Source organism: Chelon labrosus, assembly GCF_963514085.1.
Source record: "Chelon labrosus genome assembly, chromosome: 12".
Classification (NCBI taxonomy): domain Eukaryota; kingdom Metazoa; phylum Chordata; class Actinopteri; order Mugiliformes; family Mugilidae; genus Chelon; species Chelon labrosus.
Genome location: NC_140345.1, coordinates 21,912,345 through 21,932,865, shown reverse-complemented (window position 1 = coordinate 21,932,865; position 20,521 = coordinate 21,912,345). Strand labels below are relative to the sequence as shown.

Below are 20,521 nucleotides of genomic sequence, written 5' to 3'. Positions count from 1 at the left end.
CTGATTTATTTTATTGTTTAGGTTTCTGATTAAACGTATAATTATAATATTGGTTCAATCAGGACATTTATTAAAATGTCACAACATAAGACACAATATATATATTTACAATCTTCACAAACGTTTGTTGTTTTTCTAAATGCCAAAATAATGTTCAATATGCGCGCTCACGTATACATTATTTTGAAATTTGAAGCCGGAAGTACTGCTATAGTGATAGTTTGACGGTTAGTAAATACTGGCAGGAAGGTCGAGAAGCGGCGCTGCTACATGACATTTGACAAGCGCTACCAAAACCCCTACGTAGTCCGGCCGCATGTCAGAAACGTGTCCCACACGCTAATATGCAGTTACAATGAGGCAGTTGTATCACCAGTGTACAACATTGAGCAGCGACAGCGACCTATCGTCTCGGTTTTACAGAGTACGTTGACATTAGCATTTCCATAGGGGAATACCAGAGCTGCTGCTGCTGCTGCTACCTGACAGGAGCTAGCTCGGTTCGTCACCGGGATCATGAGCTCCGCTCCAAATCACGGCAACGCCGCAGACTCAAGACTGTCCGGCAAACCCGTCTCCGCCGTGTCGTTGGCCGGACATGCCCAGCAGGCCTTCAGCCACGTGAAGGTGGAAAACCTGGTCGCGGGGCTCAGCGGGGGGGTGGTGTCAACGCTGGCGCTTCACCCACTGGACCTGGTCAAAATCAGGTTTGCAGGTAGAGCTTGAACTTATACTTTAATAAACAATAGACATGATTTGCTGTTAAATTATAAATAATAAAAAACCCAGTGAGTTTTGGAGGCAGGTGTGTCCAGAGATCTGTTGTGGAAAAAGTTGATCTCTATAAGTTGTGTCAACATCTTGTGATCAAATTGAACGACTTTAATGGTCTTTAATGTCTTTACATTGTAGTAAGTGATGGACTGGAATTAAGACCCAAGTACAGTGGCATTATGAACTGTATGAAGAGTGTGTGGCAGCAGGAGGGACTCAGAGGACTCTACCAAGGAGTGACACCCAATGTTTGGGGCGCTGGCGCTTCCTGGGGCCTCTACTTCTTCTTGTACGTGAGCTGCACGCCTGCTGGGCTGCATTTATTTATTTATTTTTATCAATAATAGTGATTTTTTTTTTTTTTTTTAATAATCTGTGACTATAAGATGTGTTGTCCCCCATTCTCTCCTCCCTTCCAGCTACAATGCAATCAAAGGATACGCAAAGGAAGGTCGCCAGACTGAACTGAGTGCAGCCGAACACCTGGTGTCAGCGGCCAAAGCAGGTTTGTCCCGCATGCCTTTGAACGCTGTTGCTTGACAAACACAAACTCACACGGTCAATAACAACGGCTAGATAACACTGCTCTGAGCTGGTCTTAACTGAAGGAGGCCTGATACAAATTAGTGCACGGGCCCCTCCGTTTATTGAAGGCTCGCAGCGCCGCGTGGAGCCGCCTCCCTTTGAGCAGAGTTAATATAGAAACTGAAAATGAAGCATTTGCGAAGAAGTCTGCAAAAGCTCAAGAGAACAGAAAATGAGCGGTGCCTAGATGGTAGCAAGGAGTCTAATATGTACAGCTCTACCCCAACCTCTATAAATAGATGTTAGTGTAAGAGTGTGACCTTACTGCTGCAGTGTTTGCAACTATGACTGGATCAGGAGTAGGAGTTCAAAATAAATAATTTTATATTAATATTATTCTGATATGAATTGCAATAATTTATGCAATGGCCACAGTGTTTCTCAATGTCCTCAAATCTAGTCTGGCATTTCAGTTCTGTGCACAGATACAACACAATCCCACAATGTGGTGTGCAGCAACCGCAGGGAGGTGTCTGAGAAGTCTAGCGCTACAGCTGTTACATCACATTCACTTTGATCAGATCTCCTTCTCTGTTTAGTTCACGAGCAACCGAACCACTTGCTGGTGTTTTTTTTTTTTTTCTTCATAGATATTTACTTACAGCTTAGAGTAAACAGTTTTGTTGCGGTGACGTTGTACTATACGCTGTGTGAACCTTTATACTATAACTATAAACCACCGCACACAACTCTACCCTCTGTCCTCGCCCAGGAATCTTAACGCTGACCATAACCAATCCCATCTGGGTGACCAAGACCCGGCTGGTGCTGCAGTACAGCGCCGATCCAACCAGTAAGCAGTACAGGGGGATGGTGGACGCTTTAGTCAAGATCTACCGCAACGAGGGAGTGCCCGGACTATACAGGGTGAGACTGCAGTTTATTCTCAGTGTAGCAATGAGTGACATGCATGGTTTAGCCAGTGGTACAGTGGGCTACCCCTCTGCTATAAAACCAAATGGCCCCTGCTTTACTCTGTTGATGCTCAGGCTTGGTTCATTAATCGCCACTAGAGGGCAGCACACGCCTTTATTACTTGCAATAACGCACAACTCGTTCATTTATTCATTCATTCATTTATTTTCTGTAACTGCTTCTCGCCTCAGTAAGATGTTAAAAAAATACTTTAAGTAGGTAGGGAACCATGGACAGAGAGGAGTTATGTATGCCTTTCTATCAATTAATAATCCATACTATGTGTATTTTGAGTGTGTCAAGGCAGAGACACTAACAAAGCGTGTTTTCAAAAGGGTTACATTCCTGGTCTGCTCGGCACGTCCCACGGAGCGCTGCAGTTCATGGCTTATGAGGAACTCAAGAGAGACTACAACAAATACAAGAAAGTGCCTTCAGACGCAAAGCTGGTGAGTCATTAGCCGTGACCCGCAGACGGGCTGAAAAAACAGGCTCGTAATGTTTTTGTTTCAGAAGTTGATAACGCGTGAGTCATCACTTTTCCCCCGCACTGCTCCGCTCACTTTCTCACACCCTGTCTCTGTGAACAGAATTCATTGGAGTACATCGCGATGGCAGCAATGTCTAAGATATTCGCCGTGGCCACAACATACCCGTATCAGGTGGTGCGAGCTCGTCTGCAAGACCAGCACAATAGATACAACGGAGTTCTGGATGTCCTCAGACGGACGTGGAGGTATGATGCTCGCAGCTGGGTGAAACACGTCAACCTGGTTTGTGTTTCTAAATAAACCCTGTTAATACTTTTTTTGTGCAACTTTCTCTGCAGGAACGAAGGAGCTATCGGTTTCTACAAAGGCATCATCCCCAACTTGATACGCGTCACCCCCGCCTGCTGCATCACCTTTGTGGTTTACGAGAACGTGTCACGCTTCCTGCTGGGACAAAAAGACTGAGCCACGGGCGAAGACGGCCGCGAGGACTGCGAGCTGACCCCGACGGCGGCGTGCGGAGAGGGATGCATGTTGGGCTGAGACCGAACCGTCGGCGTTTGGTGCAAATGCGGTGGAGGCGAGAAGGCTTCACTCGAAAAACGCGTCAAAGCCAGCGACATAAATCTGTTCTTCTTTCAGCGCTTATTGCAGATTCAGATTAAGACGCACGGTGAACTCGTGGGTAGGAAATACGTTCACCCGCCCGTGGAGATAATGCTGCTGTAATGCCTCCTGCCTCCATTATGCCGATCGCACAGTAGTCATGTTTATATTGAAGGCTTTCTGGCTACAGAAAGAAATACAGGAACACTGTCATATTAAAGATCTCAGGTTTTCCAGTGGCATATATGTCTAATAATAGTTTGGCTCTTTTAGGTTATTATTATTTTTTAGTCTTAACACACCAACACATTTCTTTTAAGTTAATATATTGTTTGCCGTGCGTTATAATATTTTTATTATAAAATCCAACCATTTATCTGCATTGTCTCATGCTTGATGTATGTAAGTACATTAAATGTGTCACGTGAAGTGCATGGCATTTCCTGAAACTGCAGAAAAAGCTGGATTGTTTGAGTTCTTTAAAAAAAGACGACTTTATTAACAGTAATAATGAACAGAAACAGGTGACATGAGTACATTAAACATCGTCTAACAGCACCCATACGCAGAAAAAAGCTACAGTACAGGGTTTATTTCGTGTAGAAGGACACAGAATCCTTGTTTACAGGCCTGTCATTAAACTAAATATAAAAAAAAAAACATTCAAGTTACCATCAGTGATGCCGGGACGCCTCAGAGGATCATACCTGATCATTTTGGAGGGCCAAATAACACACTGTTACGCTACAAAAACTGGTTCTTCCCTTTCATGTTTTTTTTTATTTGGGCAGCTCCTCAATGATAATCCTGGATACAGAATTCCACCCAGTAGACGCGTCACCTCGCGGGTAGTCGGCGCAGGTCCCCACCCAAACCGCCACGTCCACCAACCCGGCTTTGACACCCTCGCAGAGCCCTTCGACTGGAGAAAGAAAAGGAGGGGGGGGACCACGAGTCAAATTAATTTCTGGGAACACCCACAGTTATTGCTGAGATGCTCATTGTTTTCCAAGACAGTGGTGAACTTTATGAAGCTTGAGTGGGTTGGTTTAAAGTCTTTAAAGGCTTTAAAGGCTCCACTTAAAGATGAAGTGGAACATCGTCCTTGCCGAGAGTTGATGGGACGTTCCAACAGTACCACAATCAGATTAACTAAAGTTCAACATGTCTACATTTAACAAACTGGAAATAGGTTTTGAAGATGGAAGCAGTGGCTTCCTCCCATTCTCCTTTCTAACAGCGTGGTTACCTCTTATTTTTGAACCAATGAAAACTTCCAGACGTCACTGGTCTTGGCTAAGGAATATATCACCACCTACGCACTATAACCCCTCAGCTTGGTATTTCTACTGTTTGATTTAAGAAAACAAGATGTGACACGCTCATTGGGAAAGTTTAGGGGGAAATTTACCACCACACAAAGCTAACTAAGCTAACTGGCTGCTGACGTACAGCCTGTAGAAATGAGACGGGTATCTGGTATGCTGCTTTAAACTGCAGCTGCAAAACCATTGAAAATAAAAATATATGTGATTCCTCTAGAATTATCTAGTTTCTGCATTAATTCAACATAAAATGTGACCTCTAAACACAAACAAACAAGTACCATGTGTGTAAGAGAAACAGAGAAATCCTTTTACATGATGCTGCCACCACCGTGCTTCTACCTTTGAAATAATGTTCTCGTGTTCCACACGCAGTTTGTAGTAACTGATAATTCTTGAGTTAGATTTTAGCCGAGGGGTTCACATTCATCTCCCAGCCTGCATAACTAGGATGATGAACTAGGATCATGTTTTAAGACACATTTATACGTAACCAGAGAGCGTCTGTTGGAAAACAGTGAAAGGTTGGCTCTGATTATGTATGACACGACAAAACCCCAGACTCAAGTCGTACCTGAGGACGTCCTGTGGATGTTGATGGTTGAGTTGAGCTCAGGACTTCCTTGGTCTAAGTAAATGATGGACTCTACGGGCAGCGGCCCCGTGCACTCCGCTCCGTTGAAGGTGAAGTACCACCTCTGGCAGCATGCGTTCTTACACTTGAGTCGGAGGGAGCCGCTGAAGAGGACTCTGAGGGCGCTGTCTGAGCGCAGCTTGGTGAACGTACAGTCCTGGGGACACAGAATACAGTGTGAACGTGGACGGGAAACTTTAATGAGGCAATGAAATGAGGTGATGGAAATGCCTGCGAGATACTCACAGCTACTTTACCCAGGTCGATCCCATAATTCAGAGAGTTCCAGGCACACTGCTTGTAGTTGGGCCTCCAGGGCTCCTCAAAAACCTCACTAACGCATTCTCCTTTCTCACCTTTGAGCCCGTCACGCCCCGGGATACCTGGAGTCCCGGGAATCCCGTTTGCCCCGGGGTTACCGTCTCTGCCAGGGGTGCCTGCTGGGCCCTGCAAGCAGCTACCATACTGAGAAAAAAAAAATGGAAAAGAGGAAATAGCAGCGGAAGCCGACAATGAAACCCAGGCATACAACAACATCAACAGACTCTATTGTTATCAAACTTCCTCTTTTTCTCTTTTTTCTTCTTCTTGGGAGTTAAATCCCTGTTTAGGCTTCATGCACCGCAGACACCTAACTGCTGCCATCCATTCGACCATCACACGCAAGAAGCTCGATTATACCTCATTTACAAGTCACATAAACAAATACACCGCCATCAGGCTGGAAGGAGACAGATGCGATCCCAACCAAGGCGAAGCAACGGAGCCAGCGACCATGACGCCACGAAGCGAGTGAATGACAGATTGTGTGTTAATGAGGAACTGAAGGCCCGGTGACGGCCTAAATTAGTAGGTGTCTGGCCACGCGTCTCTTGCAGTGATTCACTGTCCCATTGAATCTTCTGCTATGTTTAAACAGACGCTGCATCTTAGTCAAGCTGACTCACACACACACACACACACACACACACACAAACACACACACACAAGGGGGCTTGCCAAACCCTACCACATACAGAGATACACACAATGAATACCCAAATAGGTTTATGTAATATGTTCTTCAAATAAACCCTTTGACCAGCAGATTACAGTGTGAAGGTTAACTCTTAAAGTTTTTTTTGGTTGCAGTTGGGTTTTAATTTTGGTTAGGTGACTTGAGTGTCAGTGCCCGAGCCAGGACGAGAGACGTAAACTGACACGTAAGAAGTGCGCCCTCGCCCTTAAGCAAACACGGGCGCCAAAAGCATTTGGGCTCGGGTTTTTGTTGGGTCATTGCTGCCCTTTTGCTCGCCATGCAGCTGTGGAGCAGTTACAGGAGGAACGTGGCCAAAAGGCATTAAGGAGGAAGAAAAAAAAAGTCCAAAAGCAGGAAAGGAGAACAAAGAGCTTTTACTCTAGCTTCAACATCTTGTCCCAACTTGAGTCCCTGGGGTGAAGTAAAAAAAAAAAAATACATCTCAGACGATATGAATCTGAAAAATGCCTAAAAGCGGAGAGTATTCTAAAGTCAGCTGCTGCGAAACAGATGGCCGAGGGTCTGTTACAGCCATTAAGGGGATAGAGCTGGTGGAGATGTGAGACCTGACATCATCTTTATAGGAAACTGGGAAGTCTGGGATGAAACTGGTAGGCTGTGTGGCGGTGTGCTGTGACAGAGCTGGAATTCATACCTACAGGCACGCTGGGTAATAAGGCGTCAAGATGTGGAAATGACGCAGAGTCTTGGAGCTCGGTTGATATTCAGCGAGAGCAGAGACGGTCGCCGTGTTTTATTAACGGTTGGGAGTTTTGGAGAGCTTTCAAAGCAGACTAATGAATGGAACCTCTGTCCACTTAGCCACGCAGCTGACTTTTATATTAGCTTCCAGTCTGCTGTTTCTATAGAGGTGCTGCCTGCCTGCACGAATTACACTCCAGCCCTGCTGAGCATTAGTAGTGTACAGTTCATTACTGTAACTGTAAGCATAAAGGCTGCATTCGCCCCCAAAGCGCAGTGATGAGCCTGTAGCGTGTCATGCATTAGTCGGCTCCGAAGCGAGGCCTGAAGCTGTCCTGCAGCATGCAGAGCGTGGGTTTGACGTTATTTGTTTTTTTCTTAGGATCTGCAAGATGCAAAATAGACTTTCGTGATTACCATGTTGTTCAAATAAGTAGCTCTTCCTTCTTCGGTGTGTCTAGTGCAGTTGGGTTTTTCTGCATCATTTCCAGTGCACTAGATACAGATGGTAACATAAAAAGATGCCATTTGTGACGTGCTTCTACTTTGGTGGTCACAGTTGTGGAGTAACTGAATGAGCACAGTGGTTTTCACAAGTGGGGTATGCAGACTTGCAGGAGTCCCTGAGGAGGAGAAGGAGGAGGAGGAGGAGGGGCGAGGGTCCACACAGAGCGCCGGCAAAATAAACATCATTTTCATTTTCATTTGATTCCCCCGGGATTAAATAGAGAAATGTGTGTCCACTCTGTTCCCCTCGCTCCCCTACTGCCTACAGCTTCCAGGGTTAGGTAGGACCATACAAAGACATCACTGGGCTTGGTGAGAATTATTGAAGAGGAGGAATGTGAAATTAGAGACTTGAACCCTGATTTACACATTTTCTTTTAAAATACGTATAGGTTATTGACGTTATAAGACATTAACCAGGTTAGATATATCAATCAAACTCACACAACCTTATTTTAAACTTGTAAAGCAGGCAGATAGATAACAAAGACAGGCAGACAGCTATGAGCCAGACCCCTACTTCCTGTTTGGGAATTATTTTTTTTTTTACATCCACCCAGTCATGTGGAGAGCAGCCAAACCTGGAATAATAGAGAACTAGCTGACCAATGCAATTTTGTCCACACTCATTCATGTGGATCGTGAACTGGTTGAGTCGGCACAGCGATTTTAATTTTGTTCTTTTGGAGAAATCGTTTTTTTTTTTTTTTTTTTTTTGGTTCTTTCTTGAATGGATGAAAAAGTTAATCGCGGACGAGATGGAGCAATATGGAAAATAACCAATGTATGTTAAGTTAAAGATGTATTTAAGCACATAAATTTATATTAGAAAGAGAAAGCGAGAGAGAGTAAGTGCGCTGAAAGGACAAAGTAAAGCCACCGGGTGTAACAACCAGAGCTACTTTAATCTTTTAACCTCTGAGACGCATCTGTGCCACATGTCTACACCATAATCTGATCTAATCCCCCTTACCTTGTCAGCGTCAGGATCCTTTCGGTATCCTCTACTTCTCACCTTTTCCACGCCATAAAGAGGCAGAGCCAGGCAGAGAAGCAGCAGCAGCAGGCGGACAACAAGAGGAGACATCATACAATAGACAGCGGACCGCTGTGCGCTCTGTCTGGGAGATCCAAGGCGACTCCAACTCCTGACACTTTTTTTTTTTAGTCCAGAGGAGGGCAGGACGAGAGGGGAAGCAGCCAGTCAACTCTCAGAGACGCGCTGGAAGAAAAACATCACAGCGACGCGCACGCATGCATGCAGGCAGAGATTGGCTCCACTGTTGCGCGTAAAGACTAACACCGACTCACATACATTCAATTTTTAATTTAATATTTTTATCAAAAACAAAAGCAGCGCTGATACAAAATTAAAACAAAATAATAATCGAAAAGACGCATAAAAAAATTACAGTAAAAACGTCTCACAAATCTACTGCATGTCTACGTACATCATAAGCAAGACCCTCGTCCACATGCCAGAATAAAAACATAATAAAAAAAAAGATTCCCTTTTCATTTGTGTCATAGTCAGGTCACTCCCAAATATAAAAAGAACATAAACTGAAGGGAACAATCAGTCCCTTACACAGAATAACAGGCAGAACAGCAAGGTACGTCTTCAAATAAACCACAGGTGTCGTTCTGGAAGTACTTGAAGTAGAGATAGAAGTCTGTGGCCCATATGTTATAAATAACCCCCTAACAAATCCCCATTGCTTTATTTCTACTTAATAATTAGTGGTTTGTGCTTTTAATAACAAATAGTGCAAAGCCTGTTTGCGGAGTCACCGAATTGATTCAGGGTTGACGGATTAAGAGCGAGGTCTCTTCTTTGAAATGAAAGCATGTTCTTTTAGAAAACTACAATATCACATTTTATCCAAATTCAAACTATTTTAAGACGTCTCAGCGCAAAACGTGTTTGTACAATGGAAACAATTGAGAACTGATCATAAAATGACTAAAAACAACAAACACAATATTGTCTAAAAACCAACTATATCAAGTTTAAGATCATGCCTTTTTTCCTAAAGGAGCAAGAGAAGAGGCACGTAATGTGTACTACAGGCTGAAATATCAAGATAAACCATGTTTCCATGAAGAACAATAAGACATTCAAAAGTAGTGAACCACTGGAAGACTTTCCTTTGGTTCAGCGTTTAACAATATCATGACCTCTCTAACAAAGACACTCAGTGTAGCGACTCGTCCAGTGAAAGACTTACTGTCTATAATAAAAAATTCAAAAAAAGAATATTTACATAAATATTGCATGTTTTACTAGTAAGCATCATATGCTATTGAACAAGTAGACCTAATATATGCTACAAAATTAAATGACCATTGGTAGCTGTGTGGTTGGGGTACAGCAACATTTCCGCAGAGCTGGAAGAGGCAGCCCGGGCTCAGTCATCTAACACCTTTGGACTCTCAGCTAAAACTAAAGATTCTGGTCCAACATAGCACATTTGAAATACTCAAGGTTTGTAACATGTTGCTGATAAATGACAACTCCCTGACTATAATGTAACCAATATTCAACCAGCATTAAGTGTGACTGTTGTCTGAGTGGTATCAAGGATGGATGGATGGGTGGATGGATGGATCATGGATGGATGAGCAGATACACGTGGGAGGTCAGGTGTCTCAGCAGCTGCTGTCCTTTGGTTCGCTGCTCTCCTCAGGCACCTGGTGCACCATCTGGAGGGTTGGCTCCTGCATGCCGCTGGTGTGTGGTAGGTTTAAAGCTGAGTTCTGCTGCTGCTGTCCACTGGAAATCTGTCTGACCTCTGACAGGTCGCTCCTCGGAGTCGCCCTATACCAGCCATGACACGTTACAGGTAAATGGTGGTTATTTCTTGTACAGTTGTAGTTATTCATAGTGGCTGCACATTCCTATCGCACATAAGGATTTTTTTAACATGTAGCAGTGCAGGACATGATGTACTTTGGGTCCCACACATTACACTACAAAAGCATGCATTGACTTAGACATTTCAGTGTTTAAGTGCATTCACATGCTACTAGGATTTTCAGAGTTGGGAAGTTTTTTCCGACTGTGGAGTTCATGTGCTCGTAAGTCTAGCTGTATTTCCTTAATGTGACAACCAAAAGGAAACAGACACTGTTTCCTTTTGGCTGTGTTAGGCACTTGGTAGAGATGAAAATGCAGCCTGCAAGTGACAAAGTGTCACATTTGTAAGTTTGAGTGAATGCTACTAAAGACTGTGGTGAACTAATTTGTCCCACATCACATAAACGCACATTGTGACATAAGCCGTTAAGTTATATTTTAGTAATAAAGGGGAGTAATTCTGTTAAAAAAAAAGGCAAAATGTGACATAAATATTAAATAAACATTAAAAGACACAAAAAAAGATCATAAGAAGTTTTAAAAACACATCTTACCTCCCATCTGCAACCCTGTGCATGCTCTCCGAGCGGCTGCTGACTTTACTGGAGCTCCCCCCTTTGCTACGTCTCTCTCCCACCTCCCTGTCTCTCTCTCTCTCCCCCCTCCTAGAGTTCCGGGTGGACGTGCCCCGGTCCAGAGGCTCCCTGGCCGATGCCTCCGACAGAGAGCCATGCAGGTGAGGGTCATGGTTGCCCAGTGCGGAGGCTCCTTGATTGGTGGTGGAGGAGGCATTGCTGGGTGCGATGCCGGTGCTCGTGCCCATGGACTTGGAGATGACCTTGAGCTTGTGGGAGCTGGGCTTGCAGTGCTTCTTCTTGTGCTGAACGCGGCTGTTGTGCTTGAGGAAGAACTCGCAGGACTCCTGCAGCACCCGGCGGCTCTCACTGATAGGACTGTGGGTCACAGGACGTAAGAGAAGAGTAGACGAGAGAAATAATAGATAAGATGAGCTTACTGAATATCCACTCAATCAGTAAATGCATGAAAGTATTTCCATGAATTCTTTAGGGATGGGAGATGTGCCCTTACTCTCTCTTGCGGGTCCTGTTGAAGAAGTAGGCCCATTCAGAGCAGGTCTTTTTGCTACTGACCCAGAACACCGCAGATATCCCAACCACCAGTGTCATCAAGTATTTCACCAGAAACAGGGAGAGGTCAGGACGGTCGTGCTCTGTGGTCTAAACCAAACAAATAAATGGTAACAGGATCCTTGTGATTTTTAGAGCAAACATATAAATGAACAAATTCAATTTATGACTAGACACACAATTGAGAAATTGAACTCTAGGCATCAAGTACTGAGATACGGACTAAACTAGCTTTCACAGTGTACTGCAGCACTCAATGACTCGAGTATTAATCAAAAATCAAAATTGGAACAGAAAATAATAAACAGTTGCTTCATCTTGAAAATGTTGGGCCGTATGGGAAGGTTTCTTGTGTGAGAGAAGGGATAGATGTGTCACTGTGACCAATAGGTAGGAAAAAAAAGTGTTATATAAACACGAGACCATTTACCCTCTATATTTTCCACATCAATTTCTTGTCACAGTCTTGGTCTTTGTCTTGTAACTGCTGTTGTTGCTGTTACGTAATTGCTCTATTTCGCCTCGACTATTTGCTTGTCCTACTTTGAAAAGACGAGTAATTTGGAATCCCTCTGGTGTGCAGGATATTGGAAGTGTTTTGTGTGATTGCCCTTTCTGAATAGATGAACAACATGGAGCTTTTTGAGCCTTGATTAGTTTTTTTAAATTTTCTAAAGTACTTTGACTTACTTACTTATTTAATTTCCCTCACACAAGCAAACATTGGTCCTAATCTAGTCAAACATAAGAAGCAACCGAACTTCAGATCGGCCCATCAACCAGGTCAGAGATGCCAAAAAGAAAAGTCTTTTCTTATGTGTCTTTGGGTTAGTTTCAGAGCCCTTACCTTATAGGAGCAGGGGATGCTGTACTCCTGACAGCGGTCGTTGATCCATGTGTTCTCCCAGGTGCTGCGGTGGCTCTGTTCGTAGGTGTAGCAAGCTAGCAGGGTAACGAGCGGGACCAGGTAGAGGCCGCTGAACACACCGATGCGGATCATGAACTTCTTCAGCTTCTCCTGGTTGCGCTCGTCGTGCTGGATGACCTGCCGAACGTGGTTTAGAGAAACGATGCCTGCCAGGATCAGGAAGAGGCCGACTACGACGCCCACACACAGCGGAGCCAGGACAAAGTAGCGCAACGCGTCCAAGTCGTAGAGCCCGACAAAACAGACGCCGCTGATGTTGTCCCCTTCGACCTTGTTCAGAGCCAGGAGCATGATAGTTAGGGCCCCCGGTATGCCCCACGCAGCAGAGTGAAACCACACCTACGGACACAAGACACAAAGAACAATTATGCTAACAGTATGTACACTGCCCTGTTTGTTCCATGCATTTAATATTTTATTATATTCCACGTCTCCTGATCTTAAATTCATAAGAACTTTACCGCTTTCTTCTCGATAGCCTCACAGCTCCACTTGGGTCCAGCAGCCAGGAACCAGGTGATGGTGAGTATGACCCACCAGACGATACCGGCGATGGAGAAGAAGTAGAGGAGCATAAAGAGCAGAGTGCAGCCTTTGCTCTGAGAGCCCAGCACCACCGTGTCCACACCTGCAGGACTGGTTGCTTTGGTGCAGGCTGCATTGTTGCCCAGCAGGAAACCAATGAAGTATATGAGTGAGACAAAGCTGTAGCAGACGGCGTAAAAGATTATGGGGCGCTCCGGGTAGCGGAAACGCTTGACGTCGATGAGGAATGTGAGGAAGGTGAAGAGCGTGGCTGCCAGGCAGATGATGGAGCACACGCCGATGAAGCTCTTGGCAAATTCAATGTCATGAGGTTTGAAGTACATGTTGGAGCAAGGTGGGGCGCAGTCCTGGGCACCGAGGAATGATGAGCCAAGACCTGGCTTTGTCTTCAGCGGAAGGGGGCACCAGAATCCAAGGTCTCTCTTAACTGATGAGGACACAACTGGGGTGGTTGCAGAAAGCACTGACCCATCAGGAGAGTTGCATGGGTCCAATCTAGAGGATGAAGAGAGTAACAAGACAATGTATTGATCATTAATTACGGGTAATGCTCTTGTGGGTTGTCTGCATTTAAAGTGTTTTCTTACTTGTCACACTGCAGCTCCAGAGGCCAGGTGACACCAAAGACGTGGATATCCTTCTTGCAGTCAGACAGAACTGTCTCGCACTGCTCTCTGCAGGGACGGATCACCTTGTCCTCCTCGGTGCACTCCGGGATGAAGGCTTGGCATAGGAACTGATGGACGTCAGGAGAGCAGCGTAGGGTGGCTAGGGGCATGAATGGCTGCAATTACAGACATGAGAGATGTTATATTCCAAATCATTCGGCCACTGCAAGAGCCGCGGTTTGAGTAAAGTTACCTGAAAATATCTGAACTTCTTTAATGTGTTCAAGGTAAAGAACAGAAAAAAATGAATAAATCGGAGGTTGATATGATCTTTGGTTGCATAGCCTGCCCGGACCTTTGCAGTGGGTTACATCTAAATGCTATTCTCTGACCATTTTCCAGCTGTGGACTACCTTTGAAGATGATTCAAAGACATTTTTTTACAACGTTAGATATATCTACTGATGTGGTGAACCCAATATTTCCAAAGAATGCGCTGCTTCACTCTGCTGTTCGTATGCACTGAGACTGCAAGCCACAGCTGGAAAATGGTTAAAAATAATGGTTTGACTTCTCCCTTTTGATTTACCACTGAACCCCATAAGGCTGGATATTGCAATTTATGGAGCTGTGAGTTAAGAAAGGGAGCTAAGGCGAGTCACATCTACGTCCCATAAAACCCTATTAATTTTTAGACATTATGCTCGTCTCTGCTTTTTTTTTTTTTGTGCGTCACTGGATACTTAAATCTTAATGTTAACAGCATCGTTAAGGGGTCACAATTCAAACAGGTATAGAACCACTGCTCTACACTAAGTCTTAACTTCATGTTGTCAAGCTGCAGTGCTCAACAGCGCCACACAAAGATACCCATTCACTGGGTGGAAACCATATTCTTCCCTTTCAACACACTGGTCTAGAGGAACAGGTCTGAAGAGGGGGGATAGTATAGGAGACAGGAAATGAGCATATGGACTTTTGGAAATGCACAGTGACAAGCCAGGGAGGTAGGAATGCACAGAGCTGCTTATGGGCAGAGTATGTGACAAGAGTCCAGTTCAATAAACATTTGAGTCAGTAAATTTATTGTATAACACGAAAACTGATGTCCCAAATTCTCCCCGAAACAGTGCACTCAGGACTCTTGGTTTGCACGTCAAGAACTACCATCAAACTTCCTCATTGGACAGACCACTGTCAGTCCAAATTGATAATATTTGTACGCAAAACAAACACATACACAAGTACACAGTCCACTATTCAGTGATTCCTCCTCTTTCTCCTGAAAGCCAGCCTGGCAGTAGGCCCTCGCCTCCCACTGGGGTCTGGGCTTGCCCCCTCTGACAGTAAGGGTCCTTGTTTCTCTCCTGAGGAGGTCCTGGACCCAGGAGCTCCTCATGGCTCAACAATCTGACCTTTATTTGGTTTACAGCAACCACTGTACAAACTGCCCTCATTTGAGAAACCTTCAACAGGGATTAGCAACAGAAGTCGAGCTGATTTGCCCCAAAAGGCAAAATTCTTTCCAGTGAATTTCATAGAGAAGAATTTCAAGGATTAGATTATTTTTTTTTAAATGCCTAGACTCTAACTTTTTAAAGTTTTGCCTCAACTTTTAAGACTCTTAAGTCTTCCTTGTTGTTTACTATATGTCAGTTAGTCTATCCTCTGAAAGTTCTTACACTAACACAACTTTTTCTGTTTCAAAAGCTGGCAAACAACTAGTGGAATCTAGGACCAAAGGCGGAAAAAGGTTAGCCCTCCTCCGGAAAATACTACTGATAGGTTGGCCAGAGCCCAGAACAAAGCAGAAGTCTGCTTGATTCCAGTGTCAGGACCGTGCGATAAATCACTGCACACTTTCAAAGAGAGCTATGTTTAGTATGTGCTGTTGAACGTAGGCCAAACAGTGTAAGCCTGTCACCTGGGAGACAGGATAGTGGACGTTAAGACCGTGTACAGGGGGGGAAATGAGTGAGTGATTAACCAAGAGAGAGAGAATACTCATTGTGGTATGCAAGGCTAGCTTTGTGTGGTACTGGGTGTGGCCCTCCCCTTCCTCCAGAAATCAAAGGCCCCTCACAACAAAGTCGACGAAGTTGCCCGTGGCCAAGGTTGCTGTGAAATGAGAAGCCTTTACCTTTTGCCAGATGCCACACAAAAGACTCCTTCAACAGATCACTGTTCATGCTCGACACTCTGATACCAAATGTGTGTAACCCAAACCCTGGCCCTCAGGAATGCCAGGACACAGGATGAGAATACGAGACAAACAGAGTTCACTGAAGAGGAGAGGCACAAGACAACACTGAGACACATTAGACTGTGTTTAGCCAATATGGAGCTGAAGTGTTTACGAACGAGGTTACATCAAGTATAACTAAAGTTGTACGACGAGATTTGTCCCCACAAAGTACTGTGGTTTATGAACCTCTGTTGCTAGGAGACGGGCTGTCAACTTCTGCTGTGAATTATTGACTTGAGCATGTCATGGCAGTGTGTCGTCTACAACATTACAACCATTTAACAGCAAGCACATTTAACATGTGAGGACCAATCATGCCTTAAGTCCGGCAAGTATCCACTCAGTTTACTAGCCACCGTTACCTGACTTTCATTATCCCTGATTTGGTTTACCGGCAAATGATTGGACTGTCAGGTCACAGCAACAAGTGCTCACTGTACTCAGCGCTTCAAACCTTGTGATTTTAATTGAGGCACATAAAAGGTGACCTGATATTTTTTCACGGATACCGCTCCAAAAAGCTGTCTGACATCCACACGCACACTGTCTTTGTTTTGTTTTGTCTCTCTTTGAGATTAGCGCCAGATTAGACTCTGGATATTTAAGAATAATGATACGTGACACATGTGAGTCCTTAAATTTGAGCTGTGACTGTAATGAACAAAGAATTTTAAGGTAGAAAAATAAAACTGCCAATGCTCTGTGGTGGAGGATGCTGTTTGTACAAGAACTATAACATATACTTGACTATTCTTGATATTTATTTGACGATTACTGGCTATCTCCGAGTATGTACAAGCTGGTACTATTACACTGTTCATGCAAAAAGCTAATGTTGACTAATACATTAGCCGAATAAAAAAAAAAAAATGGTTCCTAAAATATGGGTAATTAATAGAACCCAGAACCTGTCTTACTGTATACGTCTTTGTGGGCTCATTCAGTTCTTCAAGGGCTAGTCAGAACGCCAAACTGCAAAATTAATTGCAAACACACCTTCACACAACCTTCACACTGTCTTAGTAAGCCGATCATACACAAATACATGGCCCATTTACAGCTAAGCAAGTTACAGTTGGCGGACTGCACTTGAGCTTGAATCAGGCGTGATTTGAGTCTGGCAAACACCGTGTGGCTGCTGATGTCCATTACAAAATGTTAATTACAGTTCAATCAATATATGTTTCAGTGTGGGCTGACAGACACAGACAGAGACTGGAGCCATGAACTGCACTAATGATAGGACTAACAATGGCAATTATTTCAAGATTGAAACTTGAAATATAATTTTTGTTTTCAAGCAGAGGAAGCAGTTCCTGTAACTGGTCAATATAATTATAACTCTTCATGGAAACCTGTGAAAATCTTTAAGTTGGATCTGGTAAGAGCCTCAGCATAATTTTAGGTACAGATGTACTACGTGTCAGTGCAATACACACTCGTACCAACTTCATAAATTTATTATTTCAACTCTTTGTTTGTAATCTCCACGATTTAAGTGAGTGATTAGTCAGTGAGATGTGTCATGTTATGAGTCCTCACCTCCATATTACTGGCTGCGATATCCTGATCATAGTGCTCCATCATGTTGGGGAAGAAGGTCATGTTGTAGGGCATCCCCAAGCATCTATGCACTTTGATAGGCTCACAGGTAAACAGGCTATGTCCACTGCAGCTTCCCATCCATGTCAGAACCAGGCACACCCACAGTGGTCCTGGCATCAACATATTTGGGCGTGTATGTGTGCGTATATGGGCGTTTTTTTTTTTTTTTTTTTGTTTCTTGTATCAACTAGAACAGGTTTCTTTTTGGCTTTGTGTGTGAGGATATCTTGGACGGCACTTTGAATTCCACTGGCTCACACCGTCATCCACATATCACTTCTCCCTGGGACATCTCAGAAGAGCCGGTGGACGTTGCCGCAGGTAAAACTTTATCATCATTGGTCCACCTCTGGGCCGCAGAAAGGAATCCCACGTCCCTGAAATAAACATTATCATCAGCTACACAAACAACCAAGATGTCAGCTTTGCATTACAAGGAGCCCCGACTAAGATTTCTGTAGCTGGTTATTAACACATAAAATACAGAACTGAAGAGTAGGGACAGACCGAAGGCCTGCCATTAAAACAGTCTGTCGCGCATTGTTCCGTCACACAATAAAACACAACAACTCCTCGTTGTTTCAGCGCACCCTTACAGGTCCCTTGAGGTCCTCGGGCTCTAGTTTGGGAAGCCGTGTTTAGAGACGCATCACTCATTTGGAATTAAGCGACCAAAATCCAGTAAATCCCCACGCAGGCTTTGAGTGCAAGGGTTGGGAATGCTAAAGATCCCGGGATGGTTCAGTAGAATGAGTCTCGGCTTGTATGATGCATATTAAACTTCACATTAAAGTGTCAAGTTCCACGTACACACTCGCACGATGAGCAACTGAGAATCTTGAATAGCTGACAGAAGGTAATACTTTCCCATTGATATATTGCTTCTCACAACAGCGAAGCATCAGTAAGTTCAGACTTGCTGTTGGTGATTTCATGGGGGACATACCTAATGGACTGTATATACATATATGTGGTTATACCCCATGTTTTAGAACATCTGTAATACAATGAAAGGAATTTATGATTGTTTACATACAGATATTGTCCCTTCAGACGTTGTTTATATGGGTGTTTGAATTACTGATGATTATCATATGCTGGCTTTATCAGCCGTGGTACAAGTTTACCTATTATTACCACATCGCTGTTTATGTGTTCAGTGTCCTTCATCAATCTCCAGTGCAGTATGAAAGCCTGCTTTTAGTAGAAAACAGTGTAAACTGCTGGAAATTAGCACAAACCTTTTGGGTAGCATATTAGCAATTAGTAAAGAGACAACAAAAGTTAGAAAAGGTAATGTTTGAACCCCAGTCCCAGTAAAACAAGCATACAGGTAGCTTGAAAAGTTACTTATAAATCTTCATTCGTTTAGTACTTTTAAGAATATGTTAGTACACCGAGGGCAGGTCAGCCGTTTTCCCGAAAATCAAGTCACTGGCTGCGGGGAGAGACTACAGTCAACATCCCTGCCTCGGTCGCCGCTACGGGACGGGGGCCCGAAACCAACTTTGGTACAATAAAGTGTTAACATACTGCTGGAATATAAAAGACAAAAACTTACCCGCAACTACCAATGAGTCAGCGTAAAGGTCGTCTACATGGGTGCTCTTCGGAACATGTTACTTGGGAGTTTGGTGCCGTGTTTCCTGCGATAAACTCCTGCACCGACCTCTGTCTTTTCTTGGCTGCTGCTCCGAACTAAAGCTGCTTTCAAGTACACTCGGAAATGTGAGTTTTTCCACTCATGAACACGTCCGACTCATACTACACGAAAGCCTATAAGAACTGACACGACGAGAAAGCATGTTATAAAATCTGAGTAGACATCAGATCTAAAAGAGAAGAAAAAAAATCGCATTGTATACCTTGCACGATTGTTTTGTTTTATTCCCTTGAATGCACCGCCTTCAGTAGAACAGTAGCAGCAACGAAACAATTGACGGGAGCACTTGAACATCACACTAAGGAAGTAACCTTGTAGTTTTCCTTGTGGCCACAAATCACCTGCTTGAGGGGTCTAAAAACTCATCCTAAACTGGAAAAGCGTTGGTTTAAGTTCTTTACCTTTCCATTACTTACATTTTGCAGAAACAGATGAAAACTCACCTCCATAATAAAAGTGTTTTACAGCAAATGTCTCACATAGCTTGCTTCATGTACGGAAGCAGGCAGGTATAGTAGATCAAAGTGGTGTTTGCACATAGCCATTAACCCCTATGTGTTACATGAAAACAATCAATAACTTGTTAAATAAATTAGTTTAACAACATGGTTTGCACTCTCATTGGCTTTGTGTTATATCCTACAACATTCATTTCACATTTCCCTTTTCATGTCTCCTTCGTACAGAGAAATGTTTAGTGTGTTTGTGCCACATTGACTTATGTAACATGCCACTGACAGGAATATAATAAACGCTGAACAAACCAAAACAATGACTTCAACAGAAAAACTTAGTTTTTACAGAAGCCACTCAGTTTATGAGGTACATATCTTGGAGGGTGCAGTAATGGGACTTTTAAATTGAACTGTTGCATGCTGAGAGGTGTTTTTCAGTTATGTGGCTTACCATCACCTTCAAGCTTGTTTAATTAAGGGTGCCACGGACAATTCCTCCTGAAATTCAGGCAACAGTTCAGCCTACAGCCGCAGCGTGCAACCAATTCCAGCTCAGCATGTAACCTACTGCAATGTCTAGAATAATACTCGACTGAACCAAGTCTGGCATTAGTGATGTGTCACGTTCAAAGAGCCGATGCTTGGTAGTGAATCAGAAGAGCAGATTCCCCTCGAGTGAGAGCCGGCTCCCCACTATTTTTCCTTTTGCCTGTGAGGACTTAGGATCATACAATTATGTGAAAGCAGAGAGGAGGACAAATACTGGGGCTGACTAAGGGCAGGGCAGACACGGAGAGAAGAAATCGTATTAGCCCATCTAAGCTGAGGCATCTGATTTTTCTCAATTTTCTCAAATATTCACTAAAGACATTCATACTGTTTGCTTACAGAGTTTGGTTGGTTGTGTTT

The 20,521-nt window shown here is 43.8% G+C and overlaps 3 protein-coding genes across 5 annotated transcripts; 1 reads left to right on the top strand and 2 right to left on the bottom strand.

The window, feature by feature from the left end:
• The first annotated feature begins 218 nt into the window (after positions 1 to 218).
• Positions 219 to 3,814, top strand: LOC311497148 (solute carrier family 25 member 32-like). Its single transcript, XM_084557312.1, has 7 exons — positions 219 to 715; positions 913 to 1,063; positions 1,194 to 1,279; positions 2,072 to 2,226; positions 2,610 to 2,723; positions 2,865 to 3,010; positions 3,104 to 3,814. The coding sequence occupies exons 1-7, from the start codon at positions 517 to 519 to the stop codon at positions 3,228 to 3,230; spliced, it is 978 nt and encodes a 325-aa protein (XP_084413438.1). The 5' UTR covers positions 219 to 516; the 3' UTR covers positions 3,231 to 3,814.
• Positions 3,815 to 3,846: 32 nt separating this feature from the next.
• LOC311497149 (collagen triple helix repeat-containing protein 1-like) lies at positions 3,847 to 8,713 on the bottom strand. 3 transcript variants are annotated; one of them, XM_084557313.1, is made up of 5 exons: positions 8,531 to 8,713; positions 7,468 to 7,545; positions 5,577 to 5,795; positions 5,271 to 5,487; positions 3,847 to 4,293 (listed from the first exon to the last, which is right to left on the bottom strand). In XM_084557313.1, the coding sequence occupies exons 1-5, from the start codon at positions 8,645 to 8,647 to the stop codon at positions 4,151 to 4,153; spliced, it is 774 nt and encodes a 257-aa protein (XP_084413439.1). In that variant the 5' UTR covers positions 8,648 to 8,713; the 3' UTR covers positions 3,847 to 4,150. The 3 variants fall into 3 exon arrangements, with proteins under 3 accessions (XP_084413439.1, XP_084413440.1, XP_084413441.1); XM_084557314.1 differs by lacking the exon at positions 7,468 to 7,545 and having other exon boundaries at positions 8,531 to 8,711; XM_084557315.1 differs by lacking the exon at positions 7,468 to 7,545 and having other exon boundaries at positions 8,573 to 8,701.
• Positions 8,714 to 8,864: 151 nt separating this feature from the next.
• fzd6 (frizzled class receptor 6) lies at positions 8,865 to 19,352 on the bottom strand. Its single transcript, XM_084557009.1, has 8 exons — positions 19,056 to 19,352; positions 17,432 to 17,871; positions 13,624 to 13,820; positions 12,952 to 13,531; positions 12,410 to 12,829; positions 11,504 to 11,652; positions 10,969 to 11,367; positions 8,865 to 10,375 (listed from the first exon to the last, which is right to left on the bottom strand). Exons 2-8 carry the CDS (start codon positions 17,615 to 17,617, stop codon positions 10,207 to 10,209), a joined length of 2,100 nt encoding a protein of 699 aa, XP_084413135.1. The 5' UTR covers positions 17,618 to 17,871; positions 19,056 to 19,352; the 3' UTR covers positions 8,865 to 10,206.
• Positions 19,353 to 20,521: the final 1,169 nt, after the last annotated feature.